This window comes from Ruditapes philippinarum, unplaced genomic scaffold (assembly GCF_026571515.1).
Source record: "Ruditapes philippinarum isolate M1 unplaced genomic scaffold, ASM2657151v2 ctg173_1_1_1_1, whole genome shotgun sequence".
In the NCBI taxonomy this organism is placed as follows: domain Eukaryota; kingdom Metazoa; phylum Mollusca; class Bivalvia; order Venerida; family Veneridae; genus Ruditapes; species Ruditapes philippinarum.
In genome coordinates this window covers 292,577-319,517 of record NW_026861243.1, presented here as the reverse complement: position 1 = coordinate 319,517, position 26,941 = coordinate 292,577, and the positions used below count along the sequence as shown (strand labels likewise).

Below are 26,941 nucleotides of genomic sequence, written 5' to 3'. Positions count from 1 at the left end.
TTTCAATTATTTTATTATTGCCTGTCTCTTTTTGAGATGGTTACGTAGTCGAGTTACTAAGGTCTATGACCTCGAAAAAAACTTTCTCCTCACATCTGCAGGATTGAATCCAATTTTGCCATGTGTCTTAACAGCGTAGCTTGTGGGTGGGGGTCACAGGTTCTACATATTTGTTTGTGGCTGAAATAATATGAACGAAATAATAAAGAAGGGGTTATCTTCCACAAACAAGCCGCCACGTGACCTTTACCAACCTGAGCAAAACATTTAGCATGATCTTAACAGCTGTTCAGTTCAGACAAATGAAACTACCGCTGCACATATATATAATGCTATAATTTTATTAAATTTATCAAACATGACAGGGTTTCATAAGTGAAAACTCTAAAAAAAAAAGCTGGTTATTCTTGGAGTAATACGTTTATTAATAATCTAATCTGATGTAAATGTATGAATCTGTGGTTTAATTTTATCTATTAATGACACTTTTATTTCAATAACTTTAAAACCTCTATGTGTGGGAATGCAGCTTTAATTAGCAGACACTTCCGAGAAATCAGACATCTCAATCTAATCATACATTTGATTTTTTTTCCATTTCTCTACAGTTTAAAAAAACCGACAAACGCATTTAGAAATGTAAACATGTTTGTAAACATGGTAATGGAAAACAAATTAATGAAACGCAGTGTTGAGTTATATTTTAGGTTTTTTTCAATTAGATTTTTACACAAAGGCTTTTGTACTAGATCGAAACCATGTGTAACAAAGATATCATTGTACAATTATTTATTGTTGCGTTTTTTTAACTTTTTGCAATTCATCTGGTTTCGGCCTTTTGAATGCATTTGGGGGAAAATCGAATAAATAACTTTTGATGGAGTTTCTTTTGATACATTTGAAGATGTTGTAGACATAATCAAGACTCGAGATATTATTATACTTTTTTTTCTTTTTTAAATCTCATGAATTGCATTCTATTGCTTATTGTACATCATGTGACAGATTCTGACCAACCAAATGCCCGAGATCTGTGTTTGAGCTGAGAAAATTCTTGACTGAGACTACAAAAAGGTGTTGGAGCACCACACTCATTACCGTAATCCGGTATAGACAAATGCTTACAATTTGCAAAGATTAAAATACATTGTCAAAGCAGAAGTATTTGAGAACCATAAGAACTCTGATAGTCCGCACAAAAAAAATAATTCAAGTTCTTCGGATTCAGGTTGATGGTTTTGTCTTGACTTTAAAGTATACTATAAAAAATGTATGAATATAGATAATAAGCAGATGCGCTTTTAAGAAACTGTTAAAAGAAAACACTAGATAAATTAGACGAAAACGCGTAGATTCATCGCAGTATGTTATATTAATTATGATATAACTTAGACCAAAAAAATGAAAAAATTACTTACGAAAAACAATGCTAGCTAATGTAATGTGTCGAAAGTTTTTTTCAGGTAATGTTGAAGGAGGTTAGCAAACAATTATACTTTATAAAGTCAGGCCTTAATACAACTGTCATAAAAAAGAAAACAATGTACAAATTTTACTGGAGACAACAAATATATATTTGTTAAATTACGTGATATGTGGTAAAGGCAACAGCGTTTTTTATGAAGTTAAATCCTTTTAATGTGCAATGTGCAGTTTCTATCTTTTCGGTATGAACCTTAGCCGACACAAACTGCCAACAGACAAGGCCTAGCGACACATTTAGCAAATTTTGACTCTCTACTCCACAGACAGACTAGAGTTGGCGATACATTTTTGCGCGCCGCATTATGCTGCAGAAAGTCGAAACTTAGCACATTTCTTGTTCTTTCATGGTACAGACAGAAAGACACATTTGACACAATTGTGCTGCTTTACGCTACACATATTTGCTGGAGAACGCCGAAACAAACTTGGCGGCACATGTTGTCTCACCGCATTACGCCGCAGACAGTGGATACCTGACTTTCGAGCTAAGCTTTACGCTTGCAGACCGTCGAGACTTGGCGACACATATGTGCCGCTTTACACAGCAGATAGATAAGTCCTGTCGGCATGTCTCCATTCAAAAACACAAATTAAATATTTTAGCGTAAAGGTATTTTTTAGTGTCTCCTGAATATGCATAACCAATTTGTTTACCGACATTTGATATGAGCCGCGCCATGATAAAACCAACATAATGCATTTGCGACCAGCATGGATACAGACCAGCCTGCGCATCCGCGCAGTCTGATCAGGATCCATGATGCTGTTTGCTATCAGTTTCTCTATTGGAATAGGGTTGGTAAGCGAACAGCATGGATCCTGAACAGACTGCGCGGATGCGCAGGCTGGTCTGGATCCATGCTGGTCGCAAACGCACTATGTTGGTTTTGTCGTGACGCGGCTCATATATTTTAGGTTAATCGACCCACTGAGCTACATTTTGCGAATATTTGTGTTAATGTTTATGCAAATCTTATAAATACAATATTCAAATAATAACCTTTAACATTCATTTCTTTAATATATCTAAAATGATCAATTATGTTGTTGTAAAGTATCATTCATATTACATAACAGAAATGATTCATGAGAAAGAGCTGATGTGAAAGTAGTTGTTTCGAATTAGGCTGTAATTTGGAAGCTTTTGCAACTTTTAATGTAAATTGATACAACAGCTTTTGACTTTTTTTCCAATTTCTAATTGTTTGATGTGCACTGTAGATTTAAAAGACATAAACAAATTGCTTAATGATGTTTTGATAATTTGTAACTAGATATGTAGATACATTGTGCACCTCTGGCGAAAATATAAGGCAACATGAGAATATACATACGTACGATTTACTCAAAGTGAAGTTCAAAAGTCGTATTTTCTGCACTGTATTTGTAACCAGTCATATTGATTTTATATTGCTTTTGTTTGTATTTGTGTCTTCAGATATCATTGAGAAGTACTGTTTGGACCATCCTAATATACGTTTCCAGAGTCCCGATCATTGTGCACAATACTACGACTGCCGGGACGCATCATTTACCCCGGGGCTGGGCCCCTACCTTAAAGAATGTCCCTTTCCTAAACTTTACAACCCATCTACAAATATGTGCGCAGAGAGATCAATAGTGAATTGTTTGGACAGGTTTACACCAACGAATAAATGTAAGTTATTATGGTGTCTAGATACATTGTTCCCAAATATTAAGACATTAAGTCTCTTATTCTCCTTGTACAATTTATATATGAGCCGCGTCATGACAAAACCAACATAATTGATTTGTGACCAGCATGGATCCAGACCAGCCTGCGCATCCGCGCAGTCTGATCAGGATCCATGCTGTTCGCTTATAGACCCTATAGCAAGTATAGAAAGTGATAGCGAACAGCATGGATCCTGATCAGACTGTGCGGATGGGCAGGCTGGTCTGGATCCATGCTGGTCGCAAACCCATTATGTTGGTTTTGTCGTGACACGGCTCAAATATGATATCCTTCCGCGGATGATTGCTTATAATGTTATTCCTAGATTTAAGCCTACCCTGTCTGTGTGTTAAAATCATGTACATGTACTTATAAGAAAAAAACAAATATCCTCAAGTTTTATTAAATTGCATGCTTACACATTTTACTCTAGTATAAAACAGTGTTGAATAACATTCTAAAATATTGCAAGCGAAAGAAAATGTCTATTTTTCCAGCAAATTTTAATCAGCGTCTTATTTGTATATAGATTTTGATGATTTATTTCGTCATAAAAACAAGCGTTTGTATATTTGAGATTTATCTATGTTGTCATGATACCATATCTCATAAACTTATAAAAGTTATCAATCTTATAAAAAAAAATCATGGTAGTAATTAATGATTTACTCACATCCTTGTCAGTTTATGTTTGTTGTTTATTTAATTAAGCATACAAACAAAATCATGACAACGACCTTTTGGTAACAAAATAAACTACTTGCAACATAAGCTGCCAAAATAAATGACAAATTATTTTCTTGACACGCGGTGATTATCATATCTTCGTCACGTGACTTTATAACATGCGCAATAAAGTTTTTTTTTTAAATTTATGAAAAAACACTATAATATCAAAGTGGCGTAAACTAGTCTAATGTCGTTTTTGCTTTACAAAATGAAAACTATTAATGCATCAATTTTTTACTTCTTTTGAATGGGCAAATATGAGTTTTATATTTTTCAAACATGTTAGATGCTTGTTACTTGAAAAATGTAGCGAAAATGTGAAATAATTTGTCATAAAAGAAGCCAAATCTAAACAAAATAGCATTTTGACTTCCATATAGAATACTTAAATCTTTTTCACTGTACTTATTGCCAAAAAGTAGCAGAAGGAAAAGATGGTCCAGGTGATTGACCAATAAGCACATTTTGGAAACTGAAGAGAATAAAAAGCTTTTGAGAAATGAAAATTAAGACATTTCTTGAGGATAATATGCACTTAATTAAGACATTTTATGAATCAAATATATATCTGAATTTTATGCGTTTATAAAGCCAATATTTGAAGCCAATACATGCAGCCATTATCTTCAAACGTCTGTAGTAAGATATGGTAGAATATGTGACGTTTTAGTATTAAAAAGCTAAAGCTGTATACATGCATCAATTAAGTCAATAAATGTTACTAAAATGTAAAGCAAATTTATATTTGAAGTAAATGCGAAAGGAAAAACAATGTTAGTAAAGAAACTTTACACTCATTGATCAATGTTTAAGGAACGGATTAGAGTGTGTGGCTTTAAGCTGTTATCTTCTTACACAATCGAACTAGAATACATTTTCTTATTTGAAGCAAGTGGGAAAATGACTTGCAAACATCAGACCTGCATGCCAAATGAATATGTCAGAAGATGTGTCGTTGCAATTTAAGCTCATTTTACCGCATGATAAAGTCAAATTGTTGAAAGAATAAGTCATTGTAAAATGAACCAATACAGGGACAGCTTCCAGCTTTCATTGTTTATAATGCTGACGATTTTGGTTTGCGTTCAACCGCATCAAACTTAAGCAAACCGCCCAATTGTGTACCAATTAGTGTTGCATTCCGATCATAAAATATATTTATGTTTACAAACAGTTTAGAAACAAACAAATATATTCATACTCACTAAACCGCATGACAGCTTGAACAATGAGTAAAATAATTATATTTTTCATACGCGTAACTGGTGCGCAAGAAAAAAAAATGACACACGATGAAAATGTTCATCATTTCTAATACTTTCCTGGCGACACATTAACGTAAGAGAGAACGCTTTAATTTGTACTGAAAACAAATGATGGTTTTACACATTTAATAAATCAATGACCCCCTCAGTTTTTGTCATATAAATAATCACCACATAACGTTATATAGGTGTATCAGCTATCAATCTCGCCGTGCAATGCACGACACACAATAGTCCATTTAGTAAAAAGGTCGAATGATTGATCGCCTGGTATAGAAACTGTGGTATCATTGCTACATTTTTACGTATTAAATGAATATAAAAGTCATTATGTATTAAATTATTATTTTGAACTATTTTTCGTGATTATAAAAAAAAATACAGTACGGAAAATTGTTTTCTTTTTGTATTTTTGTGATTCATTTTGACCAGAAAATGTAGAAAAATACGAGAACACGAGAAGAAACTTTGACATATGACTAGAAAATTACGTACAATTTAATAAAAAAATAAACTTCAGTCACTCGATGTTTAATATTTTTTAGTGTCCATAATAAAGAAGTGAACTTATGTTAACAATCTCAAAAGAGTTTGATGATGTTCAATTCGTTTTCTTGCAATTTCAGCATAAATATTCAAAAGTGTTTGTAACGTCATTGAGACTAAGGAAAATATGTGCATATAAGTAGTAGGGGATTAATTTAATCTGATATAAAACCGCATCATGTCAATAACATCAACGATATAATTAGACTTCTGTCTGTCCGATGCATACGCCGTTCCCATAAATAGAATTAATTATATATAATTAAATATATTTAAAACACGTGGGGAATTTCCGGAAATACGTTTATCCGCGTTTTTTTTTCCAATTAAATCGTACATTTATTGCTCCACAGCTTGTTCATTTATATGATTTCCGCAAATGAACAATTTATTCAATTAAAGCAGCAAAAACAAGACATATTTTATAAACAGTGGAATTCATGAGTAAAGTAAATATATTTATAACATTACCATTTAAACACTGATAACGGGGAGTTTTTTTTAAAGAATACGAATAAATAATTTAATAAAAACTTGTAGAGCTTCCTTTTTAACATGTGGTGTTTGTAACTTAATTAGCAGAATGTTTAAACCAACTTCATCTTTTTTTTTCATCTTTCTTTTTCCAGGCGACTATGTTCAGCACGCTGGATCCGGTGTTAATTGCGAGGCCATTGGCACGCCGGGATGCAGTGGTATGCCAGACGGACCAAATCCCTACCCGAACCGTCTGATGACAGAATACTACCTTATGTGCCAAGGGAATAGAACGATTAGCACACAGACATGTACAAATGGAGATCTGTTCGACCCAATTAAATTGATGTGTACTAAAGATCTTGATATGTGTATGTATGCTTTTAAGTATTAAGAATAATTTAAAGTATTAATAATAAAGCTTTAAAAATTCGTTAAAGAGGCAACTTTTAAGCATGATATAAATACCAACAACCTTTGTCAAATTCAATGATTAATCTGATTAAAATCAGTTCCTAATTAACACTACGCATAAGGATCTGACGGGCACCAATAGGGGGTCACCTTCTCGTGACCTTTCAAACAGCCAATCATCGGTGAACTTTCACAATTATGAAAGCGATGCCATTTCTAATCTTAACCGCTGGAAAACCAATATTGAGTATAGGTAATTTCACGATTTCGAGAACAAACATGGCGTTATCCATATAGCAGGTAAAACTGGCAAAACAATCTTGCCCATTAAAAATTGAGTCTTTTATTTCCAGTTCATTTGTTTCAAAACAATTATTCCTTACAAAAATCAAACATTTGTTTTACTTCCACAGACAGCGATATATCGAACCAAAATGAAGGCGAAACAAATACGGTGGTAGTAATTCAATGATACAAATGCTGTAATGCCGAAAATTTGGCATCATGAACCAAGACAAAATAAATAAGAGAAAAGATATAGAATCAATCATATACGGTTTATTCCTTCAAATGTCATAATGTTCTTGCATCAATGAACTTGGCAACTCTATAAACCTCATTTGTGTGAACGAAAAACTTAAACCTTTCGCTTGTTAGTATAAAATAGAAGAATTATAATCTGTCAAATTTGAACTTTTAAAATACACCTGCAATAAGGAAGTTCAAAATCCTAATTAATGTATTTGTTACGTAGAAAAATAAATCATGTTAGATCTAGATGAACATTATGTCACATAATATAACTTTTATCGCATGCTATTTCGATGAGATACTAAAAACATATATGTAGGCAGGGTCTTTCAAATAGAAAGACCCTGATGTAGGTGATATATATGTCATGTAAAACAGTTTGAAAATGAGTGATATATGAAATTTGTGTTCCCATTCTGTACATTGAAATATAGCGCACAATGCGAGTAGTTAGACATATACATAACGTCAAGGTAATTCCATATCAGTAACTGCATTTTTCATCATGTATACCATAAACGACTAGTTGACTAAATATTGAAAAATCTCATTTGAAAATACATGTTTTTATTCATTCCTAGCAAAATATTTTTGATATCCACTTACTCAAACAAATGTCCTCTACTAAATCTACAATTGACTTTATTTTAAAATCACCATATTCAAAAATCAGTGACTTTCTCTCACCATCAGGAGAACGTTTACACCACATTCAGATTACCTTTTTTGCAGTAAATGAAATGTAAATACTGTTCTTACAAAATATTAAAGTAACGATCAATCTGCATTTATGTAATGCAACCCCTTAACTATCCAGTCGAACGCTATTAGCGAATGGAAACATGATAGAAAATGGTAATGTGCTTTTGCATGAAATACCAGTTACTTCAAAGTTGTAGTTTATTATTTTCTTTTTTAATTTATTCATTTACCATAAATAACGCACAGGAATAGCAATAAAATGTACATAAATTTGTAGGCGTGAACACTTAAACAATAAAGCGTTAGAGTGTGTGACAGCCGATGTTTAATTGTACTTAAAATAGGCATAAAAACTTTACAAACCCCTATCAATATGCTAAATAACACCTTTCGCTATTAACACTTTTCGTTATTAACAATTTTCGGTATTAAAACATTTCGCTTTTTTTATTTTTCAGTATCCATTGAAATATACTGTGCTCAACATATGAATGAGCGGACGGCGAACCCCGCAAACTGCGCACGTTTTTACGACTGCCGCCCAGCAGTAATTCATCCAGAATTAGGTCGCCACCAGGGGGAGTGTCCGTATCCTATGTTATACTCTAAAATGACCTCAAAGTGCGAGAATTTCGAACAAGTACAGTGCCTTACAAGATACGAACCCGTAGCACCTTGTAAGTTTTCAATTCTGCAGTTAAATTAAATTTTCAAGACTTAGTGTCGAGACCGAAAATGCAACATTTGAAATTCATCCAATAAAATCCGAGAGTTTGAGTTCTTGGCATGGAGTATACGTTCTCAGTTTGTTTAATTTTTATGAAGTAAATCTTATTAAAGTACTTTCAAGCCAATTATCCCGTAGAGAAGTGTCTGCCAAAATAGTTTAAGGACCATTAAAAGAGAAGCAACAATCATGTCAATTTTTAAGCAGTAACATGGTAAAATATATGTTAATATATAACTGAAATATCATCAGTAACACTTTAGAAAAAAAAACATGCAAATATATAATTACTTTTCATTGTCTTTAAGAAAACAGAATATTTTTATTAGACAAATAGCATTGATCTTAATATAAGTGTCATCATATTAAAGCTTGGCTTTATTAGAAATATTTTAAAAGATGCGTTTGTCACATTTTAGGTGAATATGCAAGTACAATCGGCGGAAGCACCATGCAGAACTGCATGGCAACCTACTATACATGTGTCGGCCTACCTGACGGCGCAAATCCGATCCCCGGTGGCGGCATTGCTACGAAATACATAATGTGTTTATCGGACAGAGTAATGGATGTTAAATCATGTCCGAATGGGAACACGTACGATCCTATGCTGAGAATCTGCACACAGACAGCCGAACAGGGTAATTTACTTACAGAAATGATTGCCTGGCAATATGGGAAATATTTAGCTAGAGATGCTGTAGTTATCATGTAGCTTTGTAGTTGGCTTTTATATCATTCATTCATTCATTTATTCATCCATTCTTTCATTCATTCATTTATGTGCATTGGCAATTTGGCATACCAGCGAAATCACGCAAATGTAAGGTAAAGTACATTGCGAAAATTCTAAAAAAAGTTTTTGTGAATATCTTTTGAAAGTTCATAAATCTCTGCATATAAGAAATATTACCGTCTTTGTTGAAAATGCCTCTGGTGTTTTTGAAAAATTCTAAACCGTTTCATTTAGCAAATTTGGAAAATCAATGAGACTCATCACAACGTTAAGACAAACTATTTATGCAAAATTCTTTCTATGCCCTTTATAATCAGAGTAGAATAGAACAAGGTATTCACAAAAACTGGCCCAGAATTGTTTTAGAATTTTCCACCACTGCTTCCGTGAAAAAGACTTTGTCCTGCTTTGAATTTAGAACTGTCCATTTAACATTCATGGGATTTCAACTACAAAATTACTAAAATTGAAAAGCTCTAATCTATGGTGGCATATATCTGCCACCAGATAACCTGATAATTAACTAGTTAATTAAGAGGTTAACTAGTTACGTAACTAGTTAACCTCTTAATTAACTAGTTAGTTATCAGGTTAACTAGTTACGTAACTAGTTAATTTTTTCAATAAAGAAAAAATCATTACGGGAAATAAATGCATGTTTGTGCCCGCAACTGCCATCCCTTATTGTCAGCTAAATATTAAGAGGTTAACTAGTTACGTAACTAGTAAACCTGATAATTAACTAGTTAATTAATGGGTTAACTAGTTACATAAATACTTAACTAGTTAACCTCTTAATTAACTAGTTAATTATCAGGTTAACTAGTTACGCAAATACCTAACTAGTTAACCTGATAATTAACTAGTTAATTAAGAGGTTAACTAGTTACTTAACTACTTAACCTCTTAATTAGGTATTCCAAATATTATGCAGTATCTATTTATAGATAAGTGATAACGGGTAAAGTAGTTACGTAACTAGTTAACCTGATAAATTACTAGTTAATTAAGAGGTTAACTAGTTACGTAAAAACGTAACTAGTTAACCTCTTAATTAACTAGTTATTTATCAGGTTAACTAGTTAGGTATTTACGTAACTAGTTAACCTCTTAATTAACTAGTTTGGTATCAGGTTATCTGGTGGCAGAAATATGCCACCATACTAATCAGACATCATAAATATGCTTCCTGGCTTAGCTTAGTACTGGCGGCATGTGCTTAGAAAAATAAAAAGAACCAAATGTCCGCATTAAAACATCATTTGTATATAATCATACTTAATTTATTAATCATTACATATTATAATCAGTAGTTATCTTATCTATAGCATGGTTTTCAAACTAGATTGTCCTTGCCGACTTATGTTTCTTTGATGTTTGGTTCCTGATATAACGGAAAGTCCAAATATTTCAAACTAGAAATGCATTAGCTATTTTAATCAACTACACCATTTAAAAGGACTATCACCTTAATATACAATGTATTTAGCTCTTTAATTAAAAAGAACTTAAGTACCTCCTTTCTGGCAATGAAATGCATTGATTTCGTGCTCTATAAATGTGCATATTCAGTCAAAATATTTCTGTCTAAATGGTACAAAGCTTTATTTTGATTGAATAGTGAATATATATAGAAAATCATACAAAGTCTCTGAAAATTATGATTATATGTTTTTTGTTTAGCTTAAAAGAGCAACCGAATTTTTGGTTAGTTCATTTCTGTTTTCTTCAATAATAACTGTGTGTTAAATAACAGAGACTTTTCTTGTTTTAGATTCCTCTACTAATATGAAAATGTTATTGTACAGTTAATTAGTTTTATAAAAAGAATTACCAGACATAGCATCATACACCCTAAAGTAGACAGGGTTGAAAAGTCACGTGATATATTTGGAATCGGTCCTAATATTATAGAAAAAAAGTTTAACATTATTTCTTTTTACTCAGGTAAAATTACTTATCTTGATAATGAAATAATTCTTAGAGAAGAAAGTACAAGAGAGTCATATTTAAGCCCTCGTCTTAATTTTTAAAAAACAAAAATCAGATCAAATCGTTAACTTATCGAAGAATTTTTTATGTGTGTACAGTTTCACCTAATCACGTGGGTTGCTCATCTCTGAAAATTTTTCTTCAACAACATATGTCTTAAATGTTTTGGACTTTGATTTGTTTTGTTATTGTCGTTAATGCCACTTGACAGATAAATGTTTTAACTTTCATGAAAGATAAATTGTACAAAAAGCAACAAACACAATGTTTTCAACCATTTTCATTCTTCTTCTTGTTCTATTTTACTGAAGAAATTAAGACTTTTAATACTTGATTTTTATTTCTTTACCATTCTAAATAATAGAAATAATATGTATCATGTATTTTATATTTTAAATATTTATGTAATCAGTATATCGCAATTAAAGGAAATAAAACAAATTGTTGAAAAAGAACATTGTGTTTGTTGCTTTCATATATCTAATGTTCTAGAAACGTCATGCATTCAATCGTTATATGAAGTTGTAATATAAGTAAACTAGTCTCAATAGTTCCAAAGAAAAAAAATGGAGTAGAGAGACTGACAGCATTAAAAAGTCAAAACAAGTTTGAACATTTTAAGAAATCTTTTAAAACAAATTTCCATATTGAACAGGAACTTCACTTTTTGGGGGCATAACATAACAATACATGTACTAAATAATGGCCCCATGTTAAGCATCAACCAGAAGATTAATATCAATATTTGGATTAATTCTTAAAAGACATTCAATAAAATATTTATGAAAATTATCATTTTATGTATTTTAAGTATATTTATTGTTCACATTCAATATCAAACATTAGAACTAAAAATTCATAGAGATATTTTTAAAAATTTGACTTATGATACTGACCTTGATCCTAAGTGAACAAACCACAAGGAATAATACTGTCCTTTAAGTATATTGTTCACATTTAATATCAAACCTATGAAAATAAAAAAAAATCATATAGATACATGTTTTGAAAATTTGACTTGTGATACTGACATTGATTCTAATTATTGATCAATTGTGAACAAAAGTGCTGTAGAGATGCATTCCTTGATTAACGGAGAAACATGTGTACTAAGGAGTGAAAAAGATATTTAATAGTGATATATAGATCAACTTGTAGTTTATATCTCACACCTTATAAAAATATAACCAATACCCCTTTAGCGTTTGCACCACGTGGTTTACATTTCCAGATTCCAAAACATTATCAGATCCATATCACACCATATATGGCCTCGTTTACATTTTAGACTCCAAAATGTCTTCATCTCTTCATCAAATGCATATCGTACTTTATCTAGCCTCGTTTTCATTTTTGATTGTCCAAAAATCCCTATAAAATTCTTATTGTAATCGTAGTAACAAAGTTTTGACAAAATGTCAGAAAAGGTGGTGTGAAATAAAGATGTCAATACATATCCAATACTACTGGACTCGTACACACCTTCAAAACGGTTAGAGCCTCGTCCAATATAGTTCTGACAGCAGCTGTATACTCGTCCAATAGAATTTAGTATTGTACTATACCCATCAATGCTTAATAACCTCATAGTATCTAATACAAAGTTAAAACTGAGGAAGCATCGTTTAGTGTACGAATTAAGTTTGATAAAGTGTTCAGTATTGTATTATAAACATAGATTTTACCATTTGCGCGCCTTCAGATTCGGCGCCTTCAGATTCGGACGACTTTTCTTATCAAGATTGAATATAAAAATATTGTAAACAGTAAAAATTATGTCAAGTGTACAAACACAATGATTAAAGCTCAGCTATATAACCATAACACACTTTCTATCCCAAGACATTACTTATGATATGTCAAATATGCTGAAAGAGCCCTTACTCCGCAAGTAACGTTGTAGAAAAAAACCTGTTGATAAAGAAGTAAGTGGTGTTATATTTTGCATTAAACATGCTATAAGTGTGACTTAAGTAGTGTTTTATACATATCATATCTTAGATCATATTTTCTTCAAAATTTCTTCAATATTTAGAGAGAAAAAATGTTGACTCACCAAGATGCATGACAGCTCTAATATGTTTGAGTATTGTTCTTTTTTGTAAATTGAACTAATACACTGAAGATGCCTAAAAATGATATAAGAATATTTTTGTAATATTCATTAGAATTCTTACTTTGTTTGTTATAAAGAGCAAAAACTCCATGTTCCTTCTGTTGTGCGTACAAGTAGAAAAGAGAGAGATATTTCAAATAAGAATCATATTCCAATATTATTAACTATATGCCCACTCAGAAGTTACTTAACGATATTTTAGGCGAGCAGATCATGGTAAATTCATATCATATTCTCATTGGTCACATTTTCTGATAATACGAAAATATATTAAGATATAAAAGTAACATTTAAAAAAAAAGGGTAACAGGATCGGAAATATAAGTCGCAATCTGCGTTCCCGTACCCCAGTTCCTATGGTACTACGTACATGTACTCAAAACATACAGTGTATAATTCAGTGTTCAATTTCCATAATTTACCCAAGTGAAATACAATAAACCAAACTTTACTAAACTGTACTTGACTGTGCTTATGTCCGTCCCTGTAGATTTCGTTCAGGGCGGATTTACAATAAGCACAAACAGTACTTGACAAAGGTTTGCAAGCAAAAACAAACGTCTATATAACAGTTTAGCTGGTATCCAAGTAAATATAAAGTATAATTACTTGAACTACCTTTGTATTATTGTATAACCCTGTCAAAGCCCACATTCGTCACATTTCTTAATTGTCAATGATTTCATTGATTTGCAGGATTGATTGCCCGCCAGTGCCAACAAAATCCTAATGCTATAATTCCGGATCCAGACAACTGCGCACGCTACTTCAACTGCAGCCAAATGTTTACACAGCCAAGTCTCGTGAAATATCAGGCGGAGTGTGATTATCCGTTACTTTTCAACTCACAAACATTGATGTGTGACGACTTCGAAATGGTGAATTGTGGGACAAGAATGGAACCTAAAGCACCATGTAAGTTATCACGAACGCTAAGCCAAAATTGTGACGTGCATTTTTTTTCTTTGGATAAAGCTAAATTTACTGTATATTTAAAGCACTCTAGCTTTTTTATTAAGAGCAGGTGTAACTGTCGTGGTCAGAATGAGTTAGAAATTCATAACTATAAAGGTACAAAGAAAATCCATTAAAGTACGTTTTGTATTCTGTAACTTTTTCTTTTTAATAATATTTAATAGCTCTTTTTAACCTCTTGCACATGCTTTTAAGATTTCACTTAAGATCTTATTTTGCCAAATGTACATGTTTTATAAAACTCTAAATCTGTACTAAATTTTGTATACTTTGCATCAAAATTTGACTCAATGATATATTCAAGGTGATTACCTTTCAACAACTACCAAGTGTGAAGGTCCACTATGCGCGTTGCCGTGTCTTGAGCGTTCTCCAAGTTGCGTCGGTATGCTAAATGGCAACAATACATACCCGGGGCGAGATTTATCTCCCTTTTATATGACATGCCTAGGGGAGAGAACTCAAACAGTAGGAATTTGCAGATTTGGAGTGTATGACCCTACTTTAAGAGCTTGCACCACGGAGTTGGATCCAGGTAATTTATAAATAAATATCTTATATTTCATCTTAAGCCAGTCATTTGAAAGAGGAACCGGAAACTGCTGTAAGTTAACAAGGCTCAAGCTTCAGCTTAAGCCAGTCTTAATTAATTGTGGAATTAGATGTCTAAAATGGAAGGCCTGCGTTAAGGGAATGTCACACTTATTTGATGAATTTTACTTACATATTTGATATAGCAAAAACATAAAAGAATATGAAAACAATGTTTTTGCTTCGTTTTGCATTTCTTGTATGTTGCTGATGTTTTTGTTTTCAAAATACATCACGTCATAATTGTAAATGTACAAAAACATGTATGTTGTTTATATATCATGATTTATAACTTTGTCATAAATTTCAGACTCAAAAAAAAGAAAGAAAAAAAGAAAGAAAATCACGCGCGTAGTCATTTTTTGGCAGACGAAAATATAATTGTCTTTAACCACCATTGGTCAGTTACAAAAAAACAATCATAAATTAATTAATATTAAAAATTTAGGAGAAGGGTCTTGAGTAATTTTGTGTGATATTTATTACCTTCTTTACTTAATAACAAATGTTCTTGTTCCAGTTTCAATCCAAGACTTTTGCACGAAGAACCCATCAGGGATCATTCCACACTACACCAATTGCGCTCGTTACTATAACTGTAGCACCGCCGCACTGACACCTGGCGGTAACAGCTACCTTCAGGAATGTTTGTATCCTCAACTCTTCAATCTGGACGCTCTGACCTGTGACCCCTACCAGACCGTCCAATGTACTTTCAGATTTGAGCCGAAAGGACCATGTATGTATATTTTCATCATATTTCATATCTTTAGTACAATTTTACTATAAAATGTTTATGTTCATAAACATCTTTTAAAAATAATTAGATCTTTCATTAGTAGACAGATAAGCGTCGGGGTTGTTTTTTTTTTGTTGAAATTTTAATGACAAGCTTAGATGACAGTTATAAGTATAGTGAATGTATATGAAAAAAATAAGTATGCTTTGCTTCATATAAAAAAGAGACAGCTAGTTGATGTAAAATCTACTCTTGATTTATTTTGTCATGCTGCGTATAGTTTGATATTAACTGCACATTTCCTAATATTAAATCATAATCAATCTAAATTGAACTTTTACGCGTAAAACTGACTAAGAACTTTCCTTCATTTCAGGTGAATATTTACAGAATCAAGTCTGCCAAGACGGGTCAAACAATTGTCTCCCCTGTGAACAAAGAATTCCAAGCTGCAATGGTCTAGAGAACGGCAACGAATCTTTCGTTGGTCGTGATAATTTCTACATTGTATGTCAAGATGAGAGGACACTGTTTGTCAGGGAATGTATCGGTGGAAAGTTTGATCCTCTGAGTCGTACTTGCAAGGCTCCACCGCCGGGTCCAGAATTTGACATAAGTAAGACATTGTATGCCTATTTCTATTCTTTATTGAAGTATTGAATTGTGAGATGCCCACTACTTCACCTTAAAGACTTATGCTGTTATCATATTCTAAGATCATGTAAAGTTCAAACAAATTAATTTTGTTCTATATGTCTGTCTATATGTAACCCTAGCATACGCCTTTAAAATGTCAAAGGGGGTTCATTTTTTATTCTTTCAAGTCTGATTAAAATACCTTTTGACATTGAGTAATAGCAATATTCGTTAATAATTAACATTGACCATACAAAATAAAAAATAATAACAACAATAAATGTATATTACTGTCCTATAGTTTAATATATTACATATTGAAAGGCACAGTAGGCCTCGTCGTCAGTTACCCGCGGTATATACCGTACTCCGTATGTACGGAATATATAATACCGTGGGTAACTGTCGATAGTCTTGGGTAACTGACGAAAGGTTGTCCTCTGCAACTGTGGCAACATTTAGAAAAAGAAAAAAACTTAAAATGTTAACAAATAAAGTAAGTCAAATTCACAAGTGCATTGATGTATATGTAATTGTTTATATCAAATCTCAAGTTCTCTCTATTTAGACAATCCTCTGCGATACTGCACAGCTATCCGACAGACATTGTGCCAGCCCCCTATCATGTGCCCAGTATGTCGACTGTGCCGCCCAACTCACCGGTCTTGGAAACTACAAGAAAGAGTGCCCGTATCCACAACTGTTTGATGAAAACTTAAAGAGCTGTTTACCGTATAATGTGGTGAACTGTTTAAGTCGATTTGAGCCCATCGATCCATGTAAGTTTATACTATAACACATTTTTGTTAGCAATCTTTTGAAGCAATGTATCTTTAAAATACAGAAGACATTGCTCCAGAAACCAAAGATAAAAGGTTAATTTGTACGACGATATTGATTGGGTCGAAATTGATAGTTAAGATATAAAGTTATATTTTCTACAATTTATAAGTTTTTTTTGTATATAATAAAGATTTAAAATTTATAACATTGAAGGTTTTTTTTAAGTATAACAACTCTAATGGGGAATTTCAGTGGGGGAACGAAACAAGCGATGAACATTGTTTTTCGAGGCCATTTTGCAATACAAACTTGTTACTTAAAGTTGGAATTTAAATTTAAATTCAAATTTTAAATTGAAAAAAAAAATGATTTCAATAAGTAATTTTAAAACATTTGTGTTGTGTGAAAAATTATAAGATATTTTACCGACAAACAAACTCCTCTCTTCGTTATTTTTTATGAATAAGTTTCGAATGGCCGGGAAAAAACAATTAAACAATAAAGGCAAAAAAGCGACAAAAAAATATTTCGAAGCGTTCATGGTGTATTTTTAATTAAAAGTATCATTTACGTAAAAGAAAAGACATTTTAAATCTTAACATTTCAGATCAAAATTGATGAAATAATATTTATATATACATGTATATATATATATATATATATATATATATATATTTCAGGTGAATATGAAGCTAATCTCCGATGTCCGGACGTCGGTGCTTGTCTCCCGTGCCGCGACCGGTACGTCAGCTGTAAAGGCAACATGAACGGAAATTTCAGCATCCCAGGACGCCCTTCAGAATATAAAATATGTTTGGACGAACGAACCATTGAGGTCAGAAAGTGCGCCGGAAACGGCATATATGATCAGACGCTTGGAGGATGTCAGATTTCTTTTGACCCAGGTTTTTATCTAATATCACACTTAATATTTAGTTCTAAATTTGAAAGCCAAAGAAGCTGAGGGAAGCTGAGGAAGACAGCAAATATTTATAAGGTCTTTAAAACTGAATTGTGACTTCATATCTATACAGAACACATAGTTCAATATTTTCTTTTGCTAAATATTTTAATTGCTCGTTTATTACTCTATCATGTGTAGAAAATGAATATTTTTCTTATTCTAAGACTTTAGCTCTGATAATATTTTTGGATCTTCATGTAATGCAAGAAAAAGTGAATTGATGGCGTCTTGTAAACAAAATACACGGAAAGTAAATAAACGTCAAACACCCATGTCCAAAACCGATATATGTACTTCCTTCATTGCTTAAGATATATTGTTCTTATCTTAGAAAAATAAAAATGAATATTTCTATTACAGCTGACCCAGCTCCGTATTGCTCCGTGTATCCAAATGCATTGATTGGCAATCCAGCGAATTGCGCTCAATTTTACGACTGCCGTCAACAGAATACGATGTTCGGAAACTACCTTCGGGAATGTCCGTATTTACAGCTGTATTCGGAATCTGATAAAACATGTCACGCATTTGAGAGAGTAATTTGTGGCCTAAGACCTGAACCTAAAGCCCCATGTAAGTATGACAGTCATTATGACACTGTGACATAAAAGAATATGTCAATCGTTTTCTATGTTTTACGTTAAGAATTTTCTGTCCCCAAGAAACTAAAATAACTGTCAAGCTTAAGATAGATGTTCACTTAAATGGCGATTTTCAACAAAATACATGTACACAATTTCTAAGATATATGTGCATTGCTTTCATTTATAGCTTTCTTACATGTGGTTGTAATTTCAAACAGATATCCATTTGTTATGTCTTATATGTCATCAGATCACGTGACAAATGAGCTCAAACCACGTGACACAATATTTCTGGTTTCCAGGTGAATATCTTCAAAATCAGCAATGTTACGATCCAAATGGATGCGCTCCATGTGAAGTTTCGAAGCCAAGCTGTAAGGGTCTACCAGATGGTAACAACACATTCCCCGGCAGAGGAAAGGAGTTCATTGTTTGTGCATCCGAAAGAACTATTGGCATGGAGATTTGTGAATTCGACTATGATCCGAATCAACGCAGATGTGGCCAAGACATGAGTACGTTTATAAGCATGTTCTTTTCAAGTTTTCAAAAAAAATCAGTTGTATTACACAGTTCAAAGTTAAACATATATTGCACTGTATGGTTGCTAAAAACCGTTTATATTTAATTCCTTTTCTAAGTTTCAATAGATCACATCATTTTGCACGCGCTGGTGATCAGATTGCTGCAGTGATGACAAATGAAATTTGTCCTTATTTGCGTAATGTGAATATAGCAACAAAGTTTTTTTTTAGATTTCTGTCATCATTGCTGCATTCCGTTATCACTGGAGGCAACTTTAATTTGGTGAAATTCCAACATGATTAAATTTACATCCAGCTGTACTTAAAGATTGTTAGGTTGAAAATAATCTTCTTTTTTCATATTTAAAAAATAGCTAAACATTATCATTTGCATACACGTATTTACAGCAAATCCAATGATATTTTGCTCCGTACTACCAACTGATAAGTTAATACACCCAACTCGGTGCGGACAGTTCTATGATTGTTCGAGACCCAACAGCCGGTTTGGTGAGATGTACCTACAAGAGTGCCCCTACCCAGCTTTATATGAGCCTCGTTTGAAAGCATGCTTAGATTTCACTGAGGTTACGTGTGGAAACCGAGTCGAGCCAATATCACCATGTAAGTATATATATTTGTATTTTCATTTCTACTTGCTTTCCTTGTTTGTTTAATAATTTACTTTTTGTATTAAATTACATACTGACAGATGATTTTAAAATCAAATCTAAGTAATTACATGTATAAGTCAATTGAAATATAGCTAAATCATCATATAAAAATAGCTCGAGCACTTTTAAATATCTTAAAATGGCCAGTAAATCTATAATTATTCATTCAAAAATATATACGAACAATTACTATTTAAGTACCGCAGAATTTCTTCATACTTCAGAGACTGGGTGTTATCGCATTAATAAAGTTTCCATAACTCCAGAAATGGGGACATAAAACTAACTTATGGCACGTATAACAAAGGGCATCTTGCTATAACATTGATGACTTTTTCACAGGTGATTACATGTCTAACGGTTGTCAAGGGCGTGGTCAAGCCTGTCTACCATGTTCAGAAAGGTTTGTGTCTTGTGTTGGCCGACCAGACGGAAACAATAGTTACCCTGGTCAGGATATGACTAGGCGATATGTCGTCTGCCAGACCGGAAGAACAGTCGGCGATGGTGTGTGCAGCTCGGGATATTTTGACCCAGTTAGACGTATTTGTGCAACTAGGTTAGATTCAGGTGAGATGTTATTATATTCCTCTTGTAAATTGTGTCGTAAAAATACAGATGGACCTGCGCCACAAAACCGCCAAAAGCAAAAAACAACAACAACATTAAGTGTTACAAATATAGGTAATAAGATAGCAGGAGTGAAAAGATTAATAATATCTGTCATATTTTGCGGTTCGGATCGGAATATCCGTCCCGAGGTGACCCGCCCATTGGGCGGTAACGAGGCTTGCCGAGTTACCGCCCATGGGCGGGTGACCGAGGGACGGATATTCCGATCCGAACCGCAAACATATGTCAGATATTTTTTCTTGCATATTCTACCATATTCCATTATATTTTAAATTCTTTATCTTTATTTTCAATGAAAATTTATATCATTACAACCGTAACTACTTTCATTCAACAGCGTATGAATTACAAAATCATTCATAACGGTAAAATGGCGTCATCTTTATCGTGCCATTGTACAGCACGCGACTTATCTGGAACCCCCCATGCCAGATGAAATTTCCGGCATGGGTAAAACTAACGGAAACGCCAGTCTGATATGCAAGAAAGAGGCATTGTTAAAGCAGCACATCTACAGATTTCTGCTAATTTTCATGAAAATTTTGAAAACGTGTTAAAAAGTAAAATATTGTAAAGTGAGCAAAGACAATAAATTTTCATTTTGCAAACGGCACTCACAACTCATGTAAATTATATAAAAAGAAGTAAAGATACGCAAAAATATCCCTTTCTGTGTAAGTAACGCAGTAGAAGTTATTACTTTTCTCTTGAATATTTTTACTTGTCTTAAAATCTTAGTTCATTTTTCTCAAGTTGAATTTTCTTGAAATATTTTGGCTCATCTGAAGGCATGCAACTTTAAGCCAAATTCATGTACTTCTGCCTACGACATTCTTTAATCAGATTCAGAATCAAACAACACCACATTAACTCAGAGAGTTTGTAAGGAGCAAGACAATGTCGGGTACACCAATGATACGTTCGAAAAAATTACATCATGATTATGTTACTTGTATTTCAGTTTCAATCCAGCTCTTCTGTCAGCAGAACCCGGATGTTATTCTAGCAAACCCTCTCAATTGTGCGCAGTATTTTGACTGTACCCCTGCCAGCGTCACTGAAGGAACCTTCTTAAGAGAGTGCCCGTATCCGATGTTGTTTTCACAGGAGACTTTAGTGTGTCAAGAATTTACCAACGTAACATGCGGTCTTCGAATGGAACCCATGAAGCCTTGTAAGTGAACGTTGTTGACGGATGTAATTTGGTAACATTTTAGATATTTACATGTTTGTGCTTAAAGACAAAAGGCAAAAAATAGTCCTTTGCATATTAAGTCGTATATATCTCATGTTTGTGCTTAAAGACAAAAGGCAAAAAATAGTCCTTTGCATATTAAGTCGTATGTATCTCATGTTTGTGCTTAAAGACAAAAGGCAAAAAATAGTCCTTTGTATATTAAGTCGTATTTATCTCATGTTGTGCTTAAAGACAAATGGCAAAAAATAGTCCTTTGCATATTAAGTCTTATATATCTAGGTTTTAGTTCTATGTGTCTGTCGGTGCAATACTTAGAGTAAAGCAAGGACCGTCTATCAGTGTGATACAGCAGCTTTTTTACATGTTAGAGGGCATTACATTCCGAAATCAAAACTAATGTTTTGAGAACAAGTTCTTGGACAGCAAATATAATTATATGGTCTTCTGCTGACCTTTGCTCTTTTTATTCTTTTACAAAAAATACATTTATAGGTCAATATCTTCAAAATATCTGTGATCCAAGACAGCCTGGTTGTACACCCTGTAATCAGAAATTCCCCAGTTGCAGTGGTCTTCCGGACGGAAATAATGCCTACCCTGGCCGGGAAATGACCGAAGACTACATTCAGTGTAGACAAGGACGTACTGTCGGCACCCGGAAGTGCGCTGTAGGAGTTTTCTTCCCTAACAGGAGAGAATGTAACGTTGTTCTTAACGAGCGTATGTATTATTTCGTCCTATCTCTGTTTCAAGTTGTTTTAATTCTTCCGATGGAAATGAATGCTTTTTTTAAGAAATGCAAATATCATCCACTTAATTCTTTTAATTAAATGAAGTGATTATTTTGAAAGATTGTAGTTTTTATTCAATACGCTCTCAGTCCGTATTCTTTATATAAATGATAATAGTTCATAAATAGTTATTATATATATTCGATATGTTTCTTTACGTTGGTATATCCAAAGGGATTGGTAATATTTTATAAGAATACAAGAAGTACAAATTTATAACCCTAAAAAATATTACAAGTTCCCTGGGTTAAATCATATAAAATATTTTGTATAATCACTTCTTAACCCTTAACATGCTTTAAACGAAAGTGTGATTAGCATTTGTCAACGGTATAAAAACCAACCGTCCGTGCAGTTACCAGGACCAATACTGTTGGCCAAGGAACTTATTTTTATCTTGATATCATCAACAATTTATCGATAATGAACAGTTCCGAACAATGGAAGATTTACACGTCCATTTAAGAAATTCAGCAGGTCAGGTGACGTTTGTTATCATGATAATAAAATATAAATGAATCTTTTTTTGCAGAGATGGCCTCACAATATTGTCGTGCAAACCCAACAGAAATTTTACCGCATCAGTCCAATTGCGCACAGTACTATGACTGCCGACAAGCCGTCGGCGGAAGTTATCTTAGAGAATGTCGGTATCCTCAGCTGTTCCTTGAAGCCAACCAAACATGTAGGAACTTCTCCGACGTCGATTGTGGTACCCGACGAGAGCCTCAAGCCCCATGTAAGATATTATTATGTAGAAGCTTTATTTAAAAAAAATGAAATGATAAAGAATAAGCCGTGATTTATTCCTTGAGTCTAAAGTTTCAAAAGTTTGTTTTACCTTTGTCACGTGTATAAAAATAGAATACCAATAAAAAAAATCAGGTTTACGTGTATCTTCAGAATTAAACCAGTTTTACATGAAAAAGTAGATGAGCATTAAGAATCGAGACAAAGTTTGTGCCTAGTTTTCTATATATTACTATAACCTATTTGTATTGTAAAAATTGTAAACATTCTTCATAAAATGAAATGAATTATTCTAATGTTACAGGCGAATATTTACAAACTCAGTGTCTTCAGAACGCTGTCAACTGTACACCATGTCCCGAGCGTCTACCGAGTTGTATTGGACTTCCGGACGGCAATAACCCGTTCCCCACCCGTCCAAGCTCTCAATATTACGTCAAGTGTTTCCAGAACAGAACAGTCGCTGTTGAGGTCTGCCAAGTGTCACTGTTTGATCCACTTACCAGAGAATGTTCCAATGTCATTGATGCAAGTAAGGATAGTTTGTAATCTATTATTTCTTAGCCACAATTACGAGAAACTTTATTTCTGGCGATATCAAAACATTGTAGCATGTTATTGAACAATCATTTATGAATAGAATATCTACGGCTTTAAGTTAGTAAAAATAAAAAAAATAACGTGGTTCTTGCAAAATATCAAGTTGAAAACGTATTTACGAGATTATCAAAATCATCGATGGCTGTTTACATTCTTTGAAACTACGTTAGTAAATTAATTACTTGTACCAATAGATGTTGATACTTTTTTCTAAATCTTTGTAGAAGTATCATTTCTCTTAAGTTATAGCATGATATATTTTATTCAATTTAAGATGTACTAAGTGGCTTCTGTCAAGAAAACCCGTCAGTATTGATCCCTGATCCATTACACTGTGCCCGCTACTACAACTGCAGTGATATGGGGGTCCAGACTGGTCTTGGAATACCCCACTTACAGGTAACAACTTCCACTATTTGTCATTATAAAATTCTTGCAAGACCATTCATCCTTGCTTTTATGTAAGTGTATATTTACAAATATCTAATATGGGTGAGGCATGAATTCTAAGTGACATTGTTTTCGGACATTGAGACTAACAGTTATTTGTCTTTCATCGCTGAATCAGATATCATATGGGATAGTAGTCAGTCATTTCCGCAGGAACGTACTTGATTTTTATACGTTATCAAGGAAAGCTGGCTAGGTAGATTGACTGTCGAGATATGACCAAAATGCGTTACAATCGGCCTAAAAATAAAACCAGGAAAACAAATCAACAAACACTTCTACTTTGACTTCTTCTACTTGTTTAGATTGGAATCTCTCCATTGCATTTTGTTTTCTTTTTAACTGCAAATATCAAGTTAATTGTGCTGTTACGATTCATGACTGAAAGAAAAGATTTATCTTTATTTGTACGAGAAACATTTCAAATTATGTCCTTTCTCTAAATAAACCAAATGTAAAATGTAAAAATTGTTTTAGATAATCATGTTTGCTTCTTTGCCGTCATATTGGTTTATATCTTTATTATCCAGGAATGTAAATATCCTCGACTCTTTGGGTATGGAGCTACCAGTTGTCAACTATTCACAGAAATTCAGTGTGATAAACGCTATGAACCAAAAGCACCCTGTAAGTAACAAGTATATTGATGGATATCGACGACATCCTATTACTATAAGAACTAATGCAAATTTTATCTATTTGTATTTCTATTTGATAAATAAGATATTTTGCATAAAAACTATTCCTTTAAGAAAGACAAGAGAACAAATTAATTTCTTTATAAAATATGATTTCATACTGAATTGAAAAGTTCCATGTCATTGTTTTTAAAGTACTGGATTTACCAATAAATGGATGTTTCCACTTCTGAATTCCAGGCGAGTATGTAGAAAACCAATGTTTCAACGCCACCTGTGAACCTTGCGAGCAGAATTACCCAAGCTGTGTCGCAAAACAAGATGGCAGCAACATATTTCCGGGAAGGGAGGGAACTGAGTACTATATCGTCTGTTACAAAGATAGAACAGTTGCTATCGTCACGTGTACGACCGGATATTACAACCACGCAACACGGTCATGTGAAGCTATCAACCCGAACACCGGAGCGATTGGTGGCTCTGGAAGTGTTATTTAGTCATGTGGCCATATAAAAAAAGTCTTAGCACTTTCTTTAAATAACTTACGAGACATTTGTAAAACCTATTTATATATTTTTATATATTTTGAAATATGTGTATTAGTTTATAATGAACCAACGTTAAAATGAGAACGGGTTACCTTGTCGGACCGCATGCTTTATTGGTGTGTAGGTACTTTAATGATATTTCCAGAAAAAAAAACTGCATACTACTTTGCGTCATTTATGGATATTTGCAGCATGAATTTGTTTTATCCAATTTCTTAAGTGGAGGTAGTAACAAAACAATTGTGGGTAACTACTGTAACACCATGCTTGTAGTATTAGGTTATGCAGAAGCCAATTTTAATGATCAACTACACTTTTGATTAAATATATCGTTAAATTTGGGTATGTTCATAGATATGGGCGTAAATGATGTATTTTTATCATTTGAAATGATGCAAATGCGATACTATATAAAAGATCATTGATAAATTGTTATTTCGAGTTATATGCCTTCCAAAGACCTTTATTTCTGGAAATCTTTAAACAAATTAGTATATATTTTTTCATGATGTCTCGTTTCATTTTGTCATTGACCATTGACTGATTGAAGCTTTTGAATAGCAAAAAGCATTAGTGTATACTGTTATTTTGAAAGAAATTTGCTTTATTAAAATCAACGTTGAAACGTGTTCTGCTGCTTGAAAAAAAAATTCTGCTTATCAGGCTGAAATACCTATTCACTCAAAAAAATATAATTATGTTAGTAAGCTTTTGTATATGGCATTTTAAATTGAATGTTAGAATTCTCTATGAAGTAATTACATGTATTTTTAATCACATATTATGACAGAAAATTGAATTTGTCTTTAAATAAAATCAATTCTAAGTTTAATGTAATTCTTTACAAGACCGCAAATACCATATTCTATACTTGAATGCGTATATTGCAAACATCCAGGCAATGGTTCATTCGAGCGTTACAATCGACCATTACCTGGATATGACGTAATAATACTTTTAAAGGTACATATATATTGATTTAGATACATAAATATTGAAACATTTTAACTCTTTCTTTCAAGGAGTGTGCTTTCTTCCTATCGCCCATTAAGTGTTTACGTATCATCTAAACTGATAAAAGCATGACCAGTTTGAGCATAATTTTATATACCTCCGTATTTTGTGTGGATATGTCAGGTATTGAATGAATAAAATAGTATTGTCTATACTTCAGTGTTATTTTATCTATAACACAACATGAAACCAAAGTTAGAAAACTTGCTAAGACATCTGACCGAAAGGTAAGCTCACTACCAAGATTGGCATTTATACAACAGTTGCGTATTTGTAATAGAACAAAATGATACCTGTTATGAAAATGGGATTTGTTGTTGTTGTGAAAAAAACACGCCTTTAAGAGCACGATCCTTACCATGAATTTTCTACCGTCATGCACCATCTTTAGCCAAATTAAAAAGAATGCTACCACGTAAGAAAGAAAACCAAA

General features: G+C 33.0%; 1 protein-coding gene across 1 annotated transcript in view; it reads left to right on the top strand.

Moving 5' to 3' along the window:
- The window catches only part of LOC132715012 (uncharacterized), a 35,735-nt gene extending 9,073 nt beyond the window's left edge, over positions 1-26,662 (top strand). The window contains exons 3-24 of the mRNA XM_060697984.1: positions 2,924-3,142; positions 6,351-6,569; positions 8,304-8,522; positions 8,992-9,213; positions 14,113-14,331; positions 14,696-14,926; positions 15,503-15,721; positions 16,098-16,337; positions 16,682-16,728; positions 16,926-17,136; positions 17,821-18,045; positions 18,465-18,677; positions 18,991-19,203; positions 19,621-19,836; positions 20,229-20,456; positions 21,481-21,693; positions 22,210-22,437; positions 23,041-23,247; positions 23,563-23,790; positions 24,133-24,257; positions 24,839-24,935; positions 25,187-26,662. Coding sequence (XP_060553967.1) covers positions 2,924-3,142; positions 6,351-6,569; positions 8,304-8,522; positions 8,992-9,213; positions 14,113-14,331; positions 14,696-14,926; positions 15,503-15,721; positions 16,098-16,337; positions 16,682-16,728; positions 16,926-17,136; positions 17,821-18,045; positions 18,465-18,677; positions 18,991-19,203; positions 19,621-19,836; positions 20,229-20,456; positions 21,481-21,693; positions 22,210-22,437; positions 23,041-23,247; positions 23,563-23,790; positions 24,133-24,257; positions 24,839-24,935; positions 25,187-25,443 — 4,496 coding nt within the window. The 3' untranslated portion in view covers positions 25,444-26,662. The remainder of the gene's footprint in view (positions 1-2,923; positions 3,143-6,350; positions 6,570-8,303; positions 8,523-8,991; positions 9,214-14,112; positions 14,332-14,695; positions 14,927-15,502; positions 15,722-16,097; positions 16,338-16,681; positions 16,729-16,925; positions 17,137-17,820; positions 18,046-18,464; positions 18,678-18,990; positions 19,204-19,620; positions 19,837-20,228; positions 20,457-21,480; positions 21,694-22,209; positions 22,438-23,040; positions 23,248-23,562; positions 23,791-24,132; positions 24,258-24,838; positions 24,936-25,186) is intronic.
- The last annotated feature ends 279 nt before the right edge of the window (positions 26,663-26,941 follow it).